Genomic DNA, 12,516 nt, shown 5'->3' on the forward strand with positions numbered 1-12,516 from the left:
AAATGTCAAACAACAGCATGTGGATCACAAGTTCCCAGTGATAGAGCTGCTGTCTTCTTGTTTGTTATTGATCTGTCCAACCAACTGCAACCAAATAAAAGTTCAATAAACATCATAAAAAGCTAAGAAAATCATTTTGAAAAGGATTAAGTGACTGTCAGAATTGTTGCAAATATATTTATTTCATCAAGTAATAATATGTCGTCATGGAGTTTTACATGTCAGAAAGTCTTTTAATAATGGACCAAAGATTTATAATACTGCAAGAACAATTGTTTAGCAAACACAGACTCCAACGTTTACTCAACCAAAATGACATTCTCTCCCACTAAAACACACACACACACACACACACAGTTTGTCAGCAGCCTGCTCCCTCAGTACGCAGGTGTGTGAGCAGCAGGAGGTGTGCGCAGCGCCAAACCCAAACTTTTTGTACGCACCTTGCCGCGGATTCACCTCTCCTCCTCTCGTGGATTAAACACACCTGCACCGAGCATCAGCTGCTGCAGCCGCTTCATCTTTTCCACAAGATTACGATGGATTAACATATTTTTGGGAGCCATGCTCTCATTCTCGGGTGCTCTCTACTCACACCGCCGACTCCTCGCGGGGAACCAATCCGACTTGGATGCCCTCCATTGCCGTTTCCGCATTCTCGCAGCCACCGTGCGCACTGCAGGCGCGGAGCTCAGATCCATGATCTCAACAGAAAAAACCGGTTCCTCCGGCCAGTCTACCCAAGTATTGCTGGCGGGGCATTATGTTTAGAGCCAGAGCAAGAGAGAGAAACCGGAGGACTGACGGGCTGGACGTCGTTTCAAAGGACTGAGGAAGCCTGGAGCGTCTCATCAAGCTGAAGAACCTGCACTAACCGCCGCCGCTTCATGTCCCGGGATGGAGGGCTGCTGTCGCTCCTGCATGCCGTGTTGTAGCCGGCTCTGGAACTACATTTGGCCGGACTTCCGCTACCCGAACGTCCCCAACAACAACAACCATGTCATTGCCAACCCGGCCGCGCAGACGGCGGAGATCCGCACAGTGTCCGGGGACATCCGCGTCCCGTCGCCCAAGAAGCGGCAGGTGCAGCTTTACGCGGCGCTCTTCGACTTCGAGGCCCGTAGCGACGACGAGCTGACTGTGAAGGAGGGGGACAAGCTGTCGGTGATCGAGAAGCGGGGGGAGTACGTGCTGGCTAAGAAGCTGACCGGGTCTCTGGAGTCCGGACTGATCCCAGCCAACTACGTTGCTCTGCTGCAGGACGAGTTCGCCAAACACAAGTAAGTCTGAAAAATAATCCTCTAATGTTCTTTAGTCTCACCTGATCTCGCTGAGAACTGATGTTTGGGTCATTTTTGAATGTGTCAGGATCTGTCGAATTCGCATGTGTTTGATATACATTTAAAGGCACAGAAGGTTCAAATATTCAAAATGACCATATAGCTACACCTGTTTTTATTCTGATAACTGAGACACCCTGGTAAAGCTGACCGATGGTTGACCTCCTGCAGTCATGAACTGGTTCAGTCACAAAAAGGATCAATGTAATCTCAGGGTTCGATTACACCTGATCTATTTTGGCAAACGTTCTGTTATTGGACTTGATTTGACTTGACTTATAAAGGCCTTTTTCTAATTGAGTCCAATTGTTATATTAAAATATATTTATAACTGAAACTATATCTTAAATGGTCAATCAACCAATCTCCATTTGGCTCATTTTATTATCTGTTTAGTAGAGGATCAATATATTAATATGCAACAATACTCCTATTACTGATTTAATAGTTGTTTTGTTTTTTACAAAAATGGGAAAAATCCACTGTTTCACCATCTCTAATTTTTGTTAGTTTTTTATATGGACAAAAACAGCAATTGGAAGGAAACCAATTGAGCTATTGTATTAGCAATTACTCTGTTAATTAATTTCTTGATAAATTATTTGATTCATGAGTTTAAAACCAATTTTCCCAAAGCCCAAGTTAACTTATTCAAACGGCTGGTTTTATACCAAACAAAAAACTTTTAATACATTTTCTTAAGTTGCAATGCTGTTTTATTATTTGCCTTAACCTACTTATTAATAATATTCAAGATAATGATGATTTACTATCAAAGTTCTCATTGTGTAAAACTGTTTGTGAAGGCCTCAGTGGTCAATTCTACACTATCATCGCAATCAAGGGAGGCATTTGGTCAAACATATTGCAATATTAGATTTGAGTCATATCCCCCAGTCTGTCTTGAAGCCTCCTGGCATCACCAGATCTCTGGATGTTAAACCTTGTGATGAGCCAGCAGCTGAGAGCAGGCGAGAGGCTGCAGGTCGTCCATTATTCAGAGACTCCTCATGTTTCACAGAGCCGACCTCCAAGTTTTACCCCCTGTCTTTTTTCATGCTGCAGATCCCTCAGTGATCCTCACATGTCCCACTGTCCCCAAAGGGGCCCTAGTATGCTTTTGGGGGTTTTCCCTTTCCAGTAGTGTGTTTTATAGGTTTCTGTGCATGTCTGCAAAGGCTAACATCCCAAAGTTTCTCTCCACACTCTCCCCGTGCCTGAACACCTACATTGGACTCCTTTGTTTATTTACGTGACATCATTACGTAACACCCACACTTCAATTGGCTATCACTTTAACACATCGTAGGTGATGTCCCGCTAAAGGCCAGCTAGCCAATCACAGCAGACTGGTCACTGGTTTCAGACGGAGGGTGAAAAGAGGCAGTGTGAGGAAAACCATGTAAACATGTCACAGTAGAGGCACTAAATACACATGTGACCCTGAAAACTAGCTTAATAGGCCGCCTTTAAACACAACACCAAAGCATAACATAACGAAGCTTCATACATGAGGAACATCTGAGCCTGAGGGAAATTATAAATAAGACAAATGTGTGCTAGTTTCTTTTTATAGAATCTAAAGATCAAAGCACCTTTTTAGTTGTCATAATGTTTTATCACTAAGATTCCTTTAAGAAGATAAGCTCAGTTTCTAGTCACACCTAATGTACTCTGAGCTTCTTGTAATAATATCTCCACCCTGTTTATTTAAGGAATTACAAGCCACTCTCCTGGTATTATGCAATTGAAAACAACGGCACAAAAGGCACCCTCCCTAATGATCATACAATTAAATATGACATGATTTCATGAGAATACATCTTATCACAGTGCACAGCTGCTGCTTGAGTTTATCTTCAGTCATTTTCACCTTTTCCATTTTAATCTCAAATGTGTCCATAGAGAACAATATTTCTGTAGTGTTTTATTCACGGATCTCTTTGTTTCTTAAGTCGCTGCTTGTAGTTACTGTCAGTGAAACTTGAGCATGCAGCCGGACACGCCCTCCTGATAACTTAGAGTAAATACAGGTCAGTTTCTGTGTCCCAGCAAACAGGCAGCACGTACCCAAACAACACGTTTAAACACTCTGATTAAATCTTTCTAAACAATTCTCTGGTAGAGATATTAACTTCATGTATGATGGGTTTAATCGGTGAACGTATTCTGATCCTTGACTTGACTAAAAGTGCTAGTACCACAAAGTAATAATACTCTAGTACAAGTAGAACTCCTGCACGTAAAACTGATGATCTTCTATCAGCAAAATGTACTTTAAATAGTCCCTTTGAGTGTATTACCCTATTCTAATGGTATATAGTTATCATTCATATTTGGACAATCATATTGGAGTTAGACCATTATTAATCCTTCATAATGATTAACTAGTATTTATTTATTGTTGCTAGTTCTTTTAAAATGGTTGTAATAATTCATTATTTCCCAATGGATTAATCAGCTGATTTGTTTTTGATGTATTCTCTATGCTCAAGACAACAAAACTACTTTTTGAATGTTTTTAAGCAAATAAATATTCCTTCAAATTATGTTACCTTTCACAATGTATAACTATATTTAAAAATAGGCCAACTAAGGTAAAACTCAACTGCCTAACATTTATTATGTTATTTATTCTGGGACAAATGGCTTATCATCCCGAGTGACCCGACCTGTTGGTTGAACTGTGTTACTGTAATGTTTACCTTCTTCACTGTGATCTTCAGATTGCAATGTTCAAAATGTGATATACAGAATGCGTGTGATACACATACACACACATTCTGCTTTTGTGTGTTGTGCATGTTCTTCTTTTCTTTGGTCCTTTTAATTCATTCATATATTCATTCATTGATTTGATCACATGTTCCTCTGTTTCCATTCATCACCATTGATGTGTTTTTCATTGTGTTAAACATCCGGTCATACATTCCTCTCACGATCTTTCTTCCTCCCCCCCTCATCATCCTCTGTGTTTCTTCTCTGTGCAGGTGGTACTACGGGAACATAAACCGTGGGAAAGCTGAGAAGCTACTGCTGGCTTCCCAAAACAAAGATGGCTCCTTCCTGGTTCGCATCAGTGAGAGTCACAGTGACGAGTACACCATCTCTGGTAAGAGGCACATCATACATCCACAAACCTGACCTTTCCCTCTTATTTTCATACTCTTGGCTCTCCTTTTTGTATTTGTTACACTCAAAACAGGCTTCATACTCCCAATTATTTATATTCCTTGTTGTCTTGTTTGTTGTTTCTTGTAGCTGTAGTGTAGCTTGCTGTGTCACAAAATTAGCTGGAAACCTCATAGCACTCATGTAAAAGCAAAACTGGCTAAGACCATCGCAATATTGGGAAAAGCCAGACACATTCTGGACTACAACTCATTGTATACTCTATATAACACACTAATATTGCCATATCTGATTTACTGTGTGGAGATTTGGGGAACCACGTACAAAACCAACCTACAGCCGTTATGCACATTACAAAAAAGGGCTATAAGAGTTATCAATAATGTTGGCTATCTTGAACACACTAATGTATTATTTTTGAAATCACACATATTGAAGTTCACTGATCTGGTTAAATGGTCAAATCATTTACAGAGCAAGACATAATCTACTTCCTAGGAAATTAAAAACATTGTTCGTAGACAGAGAGGGTGGGTATAATTTGAGAGGAACATTTTAAACAACTCAAGGTCAGAACAACTCTGAGAAGTATGAGTACAACAATCTGTGGGGTGATTTTATGGAATGGCTTGGAGCAGGAGTTCAAACAAAGCATAATTCAGTTTAAAAGGATGTACAGAAACACTTTTTGGGAAACTATGAGAATGAAGAGAGGTGATTGAAGATGAGAAATGATTGTTATGCATAATGTAAATCTAAGTAAGAATAACTCGCATAATGATTTAAAGGACAATCATTGATCAAGTAAGGGGTGGGAATTAATAAGCATTTGCTTCCTCCTGCTCCCTTTCGGACACATGATTTATTATGATTAATATGAAGACTTTTTTTGTTGTTGAATATATAAATATTATCATGTATGTGGATAAATACTGTATTTTAACAATACCGTATTCTGTTTTTCACATTTTTTATTTGTTATTTTTTTAATCTGTTCGAAATAAAGATTGAAATGAAAATGAGTGAAATGAAAGTAATTCAGTGTCGAAAACCACAATTACAAAGGTTTTTGATTAAGCAAACATCAAACTCTGTATTTTACTACATGACATTTAAGATATTTCAGAATCTTTATGTCATGCTGTCTGAGGTATTAATGATTTAGCATAGCAATTGTATAGAAGAGGTATTATGTCTGTTAAAGCGCAAAATCTAGCTTAAGTAGCTAACAATGGTCACCATTAGTTAGCTGATATCAGATTAAGCAACATTAGCATATAGCAAAAACCGCCAGTGATATCAGAAACGCGCTATCAGTAAAAAGTGATGTTTGCTTTCTATACCTCTGTTTGCAACGTTTTTCCTTCATGAGTTGGCTTTCTTTGGTTTCAGGGTTCTTTCCAAGTTTGTTTGTGTGTTTTCTTCAGCTGCAGTGCTCTGAGCTCTCAGCCACTGTATCATGTTTTGGTGTGATTCTACTCGCTGCATTTCCTCTCCTCCTGCCTCCTCTGATTCTCTCCTCCTCTTCCATCCATCACCCCTCTGCCTCCACCGCCCTTCTGTCTCTCAAGGTCTCCAGACAGCGTCAACCTTAATCTCCCTCCCTTCGATTTTCTCCCTCTGCTCCCACTATAGAGGGCGGGAGGTGTCACATCTCGCCCTCAGGACGCCGTGTTGGAGGTCGATGGGGGCTAAAGCGTCTGATTGGAGTTTGAAGTTGGAGGATTTGGTGTTGAAAACAAATCACTCATCTCTGTTTTGGGGATTTGTTGCTGGTTATTTTTGCCAGAGACTGACCAGTGCTATGTTTGGACAGTTGGGAATAACAGTACCCTAAAAATGAATTTAGACACCTTTTTTAAAGCATTGTAGTGTATTTTTTAATCTTTCTGGATTTAGACGGAGTTCAATTGATGTTTCCCACTGAATTAACTCTTCATGCTAAGCTAAGCATATCACCTGGCTCCAGCTTGATGGGCACATTGGCTCAATACGTGATTGAGAGTTGGAGAGACGAGAGCCAGTGTTGTCAGGGTTTGTTGTGTTGAACGTGCCGAAAGCGTAGTATATCTAAAGAATTTTCCCCGTCATGTTTGAATATTTTGAATATTTTCTTCAACAATATAGATGGAACCCAAGATTTGTGAACGGGACTTCTCATAGAATAACAATCAGCCTTGTCTCCATGCTTTTTTTCTTTTTCGTCCTGTCTCAGTCCTTTCCACAATGTTGTCAGACACTCAACAATAAAAGCCTGGCAAGACCCAGCAATTGTAGTGATTGTTCATTTGATGGTGCGCTCTTCCTTCAACTGATGAATTGAAGCACTTTAATCTGCGGCGTCCTCACTCCATATTGGTAACATTTCTGAAATTGTAGTTACTATTTGTAATCCCAGAGTTACCCTAAGAGTATTACCAAAAGGTTGAACTCTTTCGTTATTAATTTTAGCAGTAAAACCGACTGTCTTCGGGAAAATAGTGAAGTGTTAGCTGGTATATTTAGACCGCAGTATTTACTGTCTTTGTTCAGTTTTAGTGACCTACATTTTGGAATTTGGTCTTCTTGAACAAACTACACTTTTTATGAATGAGCTCACAGCAGATTCTCTAATGGACCTCCAGAGAGTTGTGACTGTAAGCCTGTTATCGCTCTCTGTCCTCTGCACCTCCTCCAGCTCATTCCTCTCCTCTCTTATTTCTCCCTTTGGTTTCTGCTTCCTTTCCTCCCCATCCCTCTGTCCACTTCCTTCCTTCTATACCCTCCCCCCCTTCCTCTCTTTTTTTCAAGGTCCTTCAGGTCCCAGGGGGAAATCGCTGCAGTTAGACGTTCACTGTGCTAGTCCTGCTGAAATATGCATCATCAGTAGTCTGTGTGTGAGAGGAGGCAGAACAACACACCTTCAATAATTCTGTTTTATTGCACGGATGCAAACACTCATGTATGATTTACTGTCTCCACCTCGAACGTACAGGACTGTCTCAGAAACTTTAGAACATAATAATATAGTTTGTGCTTTTCTGTAATGCAATTTAAAAANCTTCACAATGCTGTTAAGGCTGCGGTCATCTCTCTTGGTTGTGCAGCGTTTCCTGCCACATTTCCCCCTTCCAACAGACTTTTTGTGGATGTGCTTTGAAACTGCACTCTGTGAACAGCTTGCTCTTTGAGAAATTTCTTTTTGTGTCTTACCCTCCTGATGGAGGGTGTCAATGACAGTCCTCTGGACAGCATTCAGATCAGCAGTCTTCCCCATACTTGTGATTTAGTTTACTGAACCAAGCTGAGTGTTTTTCAAGGCTCAGGAAACCCTTGCAGGTGTTTCGAGTTAATTAGACGATTCAAGTGATTCGTTGAACACCCTACTAGTATACTTTTTCATGATATTCTAATATTTAGAGATAGGATATTTGAGTTTTCTTAAGCTGTATGCCATAATCAGCAATATTAAAATAATAAAAGGCTTGCAATATTTCAGTTGATTTGTAATGAATCCAGAATGTATGACATTTTTGTTTTTTTAATTGCATTACAGAAAATAAAGAACTTTATCACAATATTCTAATTTTCTGAGACAGTCCTGTATATACACGGCCATCTTCTTCTTTGAGAGCATAATAATATGGTTTGTGCTTTTCTGTGAGGACTACACTCGTAGTGTTTCTATTCTTTATATTTTATGTCTGTGTATCTGGACTTCAAACTACAGTTCTTTAGAAGAGGAAAGAAGAAGACATACTTTATTATCCCCACTGCCGCCCTTTAGCTTCCTTCCTTTTGTTTTAAAGAGACCTTTGTCATCTTGGATAATAAATTGGGTGTTTGCAACGGAGACAAGATAACAGATAATTTGGTCTTTATCAGATCTCTCCGTTCCATAAAAGATGTGTTTCACATATTTAAGATTTAAGGTACACTTGATTTTCTGCAAGGGAATGTTTTCATGGGCAATACTGTAATGCTTCCAATCAACTGAAAACCGTATGATAAACAACACAGTAAAATATACTGTGTGTGTGTGTATACACACACACACAGTATGTAGAAGATTGCACATGCATTGTGAGATAAACCAGGGGGAGTAAAACAAATCATGAGATTATGTTTCATTTCAATGTGGAACAGTTCAGAAGTACAGCCTGAATACATTAACTGAAATATTCTTTAAAACAATGGGTGTCATGTTTGTAAACTAGATGTCTAAAAAAACAAATGTAGTCAGATTTGAATGCAGTAACTATTAGAATATCAATGTTGTTTTACATGTCTGATGATGAAACTGCTTGATCCTTGCTGTCCTTTCCAGCATAACTTTCTAAACAAACACCACATTTTGTGGTTGTGAGAAAGACTAAAATGATTGAGTGTGATTCTTTGAGTTTTAAAACATTGACTACATGTGCACACAATAACTCTCCTCCCTCTCGCAGCCCGCAGCGAGGGGAAGGTGTACCACTTCAGGATCCAGCGCTCCATCATCGGGGCGTACTTCGTCTCAGATAAAGTTTCCTTCGGCACTCTGGGAGAGCTCATCTCGTACTACCAGAAGAACCCTCGCAGCCTCGGAGTGCCGCTCGAGGAGCCGTGTGCACAGCAGGTAGGACATAAAGAAACACAAAGTTTTCTATTCCTGTCAGGGCCCTCGTTTACATAATGCATTCAGCTGTCCGTAACCTTAAAGCCACACTAATCAATACTAATGATGTGTATATGTAGTGAGACACACACACACACACACACACACACACACACACACACACACACACTGTAGTGGCAATTTCTTATGTTACTTTATATGGTAAAGCCAAATGATTATATTATGCTTAGAAATTGTATTGGAGCAACTCGACCTGCAACCTGATCTCACCAGAATGCGTGACTCCACCACGACTCCTTAACACCGCATTGCGTGGTGGAGTCACGGAATCTTTTATNACTCTCCACATAGAGGACCATTTAGGGATGGTATAAGGACTTTGTTGTCATTACAGTTCTTGTAGTACATGAAAGGGAACAACATGACGATTTAATTATCACAAAGGCCACCGCACAATCGTTAAAATGTCACGGAAGTTAAATATGTAAATTTAAAAAAGACTTTAAAATGAACCAGGGAAATTGTGGTAACATCGGTTAAGTATTCGGCTACCCAGTTTATAAAGCAAAAAAAAATGAAGAATTTTGTGAGGGAAAGAAGCTTTGGTAAAGTCATGGTACAGTAAGTCATAGTATGTTGGGGGAAAGAACACATATATAGTTTGTTGGAGATATTAGAGGAAACAACATGGTCTGTCGGAAATATGCAAAGAAAAAACAACACATTAAAATAGTGTCAAAAATATCAGAAAAAACTGCCTAGTCTAGTATGTCCAAAGAAAGTCATAGTATTGTACGTAGAAAAATATCAGAAAAAACAATTTAGTATAGTAATCCCGAAAATGTCGACAGTGTGGTATGCAGAAAAAAAGTTGTCAAAAAACATATATTTTCAGGAAAAACGACATTGTACGGTATGTAAATACAATAAACAGACTGGCTTATTGCAGAGTAGAATTCAATAAAAACATTAAGGTACAGTATGTCGAACATATCAGGAAAAAAAACATAGTATTGTCTAAAACTATCTGGTATAGTATGTAGAAAAAAGTAATTGTATAGTCGGAAAAATATCATAGTATATCAAATTTTTTCGGGAAAAAAAACTACACATTTGAGTGTCAAAAATACCAGTGAAAAACATAACAGTTCATTGCCTTTCTTTTTTTCTGCACCTGACATTATATGTAGGAGACATTTTGCCTAAAACTAAACTGGATTATCTCTCGTAGAACTGCTTTTGTATTACTTCTCAAAGCCAGCAGCCACTCATAGCAGTTTCCAGTGATAATTCAAAAGATAAAAGCCACATTTCCGGCAGCTAAACCTCCAGTTTTAATTTCCAGTATCTCTTCTAATTCTGCGAGTAGGAATCTGAAACAAAGTGCAACAAAGACCCTGAACTCATCGTTCTTTTGTTGCTCAGCAGCAGGGATTTGATGAGTGCTGTCTTTGTGTGCCTGAATGAATACCAAGAGGCAAACATATTTGGAACAGTTTTAGAAATGAAATCACGTGGCAGGCTGTAATTATGCATGCTATCTCCGCACAGCAGCTTACCTGAAACCCCCAGAGAGAGGAATTGTTTATTCATGGCTCATCAGTTTGAGCCCGGCGGGAGAAGACGAGGCCTCAGTATCTGGAGACGTTTCACTGCAAACAGAGGAACCTTCCATTTAAAACAGCAAGTCATCAAACTACAAATATAGAATGACGCTGAAGGATTAAGGAAGCGTTTTACAGACGAGCATCAAGTAGCGTTCGGGACGTTAATTCAGCATTTCCTCGGGATCAGAAACCTCTCAGTGATTTCTCCCTCTTCTCTCTTCCCTTCCAGAGGAGGCTGTGAGTCTGAGGCCCACGGACACACTGAGGCAGACACACACACACACACACACACACACACACACACACACACACACACACACACACACACACACACACACACACACACACACACACACACACACAAAAAACTTTGCTTTCATTAATGCAAACAAAGTCAAGCACTGACATTGACAAAACTACTCTAATAGTTTTTCTTTTGCCTTTTTTATAACGTTTTATACGTTTATTTATATTTTATAATCAGTAAAAGTGGCAAAAGAAAAACTATTAGAGTAGTTTTGTCAATGTCAGTGCTTGACTTNAAGGCGTGAATTCAAAGATTTTATGAGAAATGTATTGTCAGTAAAAATCAGGTGCTACAAAACATTATGTTCTCAATATCAAGTGCTTTGATTCAAATGAAATGAACAAATCACAGTGTTAATCAGGTGATACAAAGGCTTGATTAGAACCATTCAAACAAGTTAGTAGCCGTTGAATACTCTGACCCACAATAAAACACATACATACAAAACAAACAACACTTAAAATGAAATTATTCTGACTTATTCTTCCATTTTCAAATCTGACATGAGTGTGTCATAAGTCATGTTAACTAATAACAAAAACGAAATTGTTATACTGTTGTTTCATCCCACTTCATTTAGCGTTGTGACATAATCTCAGTAATGGCTTCAGGTTTGAGAAATCTACCCACTTGTTCGTATTGGGCGTTTTAAACAGCAGGATAAATCTGCTGTTAGTCAGACATCTCCTTAAAACAAGCCGGGCCACAAACCACGCTCTATCAGTTGTTATTGACCAAGTCTCTTAGCTATGTAATTAACAAAAACAAAAACGCGTGCCAAATCAATAAAAAGTGATTGAAAGCCCCATTAGTGTCTCTTTTTACTGGAAAAACTTTTAACTGATGGAGCGGGGAGTGTCTCATCTTCTAAAAGCAGATTATTCTTGTGTTTGAAGCCTAAATGATGAGTGGAGCACGGTGGCTGTCTGTGACGCTGACTTAATATAAATGATGAGGAAATACTTCAAAAAGCTCTTTGGAAAAAACAAACAACTGAGTCTATTTATAAATTACATACTCAGGATTCAAAACTTAACAAAAACATGAAAGCTGTGAACCTCAGGCTGCCAGGTAAGTTAGGAAGAGCTGTTGTATTTCCTGCTCACAGTTTGAAACCCAATTGTGAATGTGTTTGATTAAAAAAAGAACAGAAAATTACTTTTATTAAATGTTAAAACATCTTTCTTGAAATCACATTAGCTTGATTAGCTGCAGCCATGACTTGAAATGCCAATGGGACGCTTACAAATCAAAAAATACATTCACTAGTAGATGATTACAACTTTTACTGATTATAAAATATAAATAAGCGTATAAAACGTTATAAAAAAGGCAAAAGAAAAACTATTAGAGTAGTAGTATGTCAGTAGACGATTACAACCTTTTTTTTATGGTAACAAGGTATAAAATGAAAAAGGCAAAAGAAAAGCTAAGAGTAGTTTTGTCTATGTCAGTGTTTGACTTTGTTTGCATTAATGAAAGCAAAGTGTTGAGAGAGAGAGTGTGTGTGTGTGTGTGTGTGTGTGTGTGTGT

General features: G+C 38.8%; 1 protein-coding gene across 1 annotated transcript in view; it reads left to right on the forward strand.

Moving 5' to 3' along the window:
* The first annotated feature begins 215 nt into the window (after positions 1 to 215).
* The window catches only part of srms (src-related kinase lacking C-terminal regulatory tyrosine and N-terminal myristylation sites), a 13,148-nt gene continuing 847 nt past the window's right edge, over positions 216 to 12,516 (forward strand). Inside the window, exons 1-3 of the mRNA XM_010789422.1 lie at positions 216 to 1,280; positions 4,331 to 4,452; positions 8,903 to 9,069. Coding sequence (XP_010787724.1) covers positions 898 to 1,280; positions 4,331 to 4,452; positions 8,903 to 9,069 — 672 coding nt within the window. The 5' untranslated portion in view covers positions 216 to 897. The remainder of the gene's footprint in view (positions 1,281 to 4,330; positions 4,453 to 8,902; positions 9,070 to 12,516) is intronic.

The sequence above is a fragment of the Notothenia coriiceps genome, unplaced genomic scaffold (assembly GCF_000735185.1).
Source record: "Notothenia coriiceps isolate Sejong01 unplaced genomic scaffold, NC01 NC01_scaffold00032812, whole genome shotgun sequence".
Taxonomy (NCBI): domain Eukaryota; kingdom Metazoa; phylum Chordata; class Actinopteri; order Perciformes; family Nototheniidae; genus Notothenia; species Notothenia coriiceps.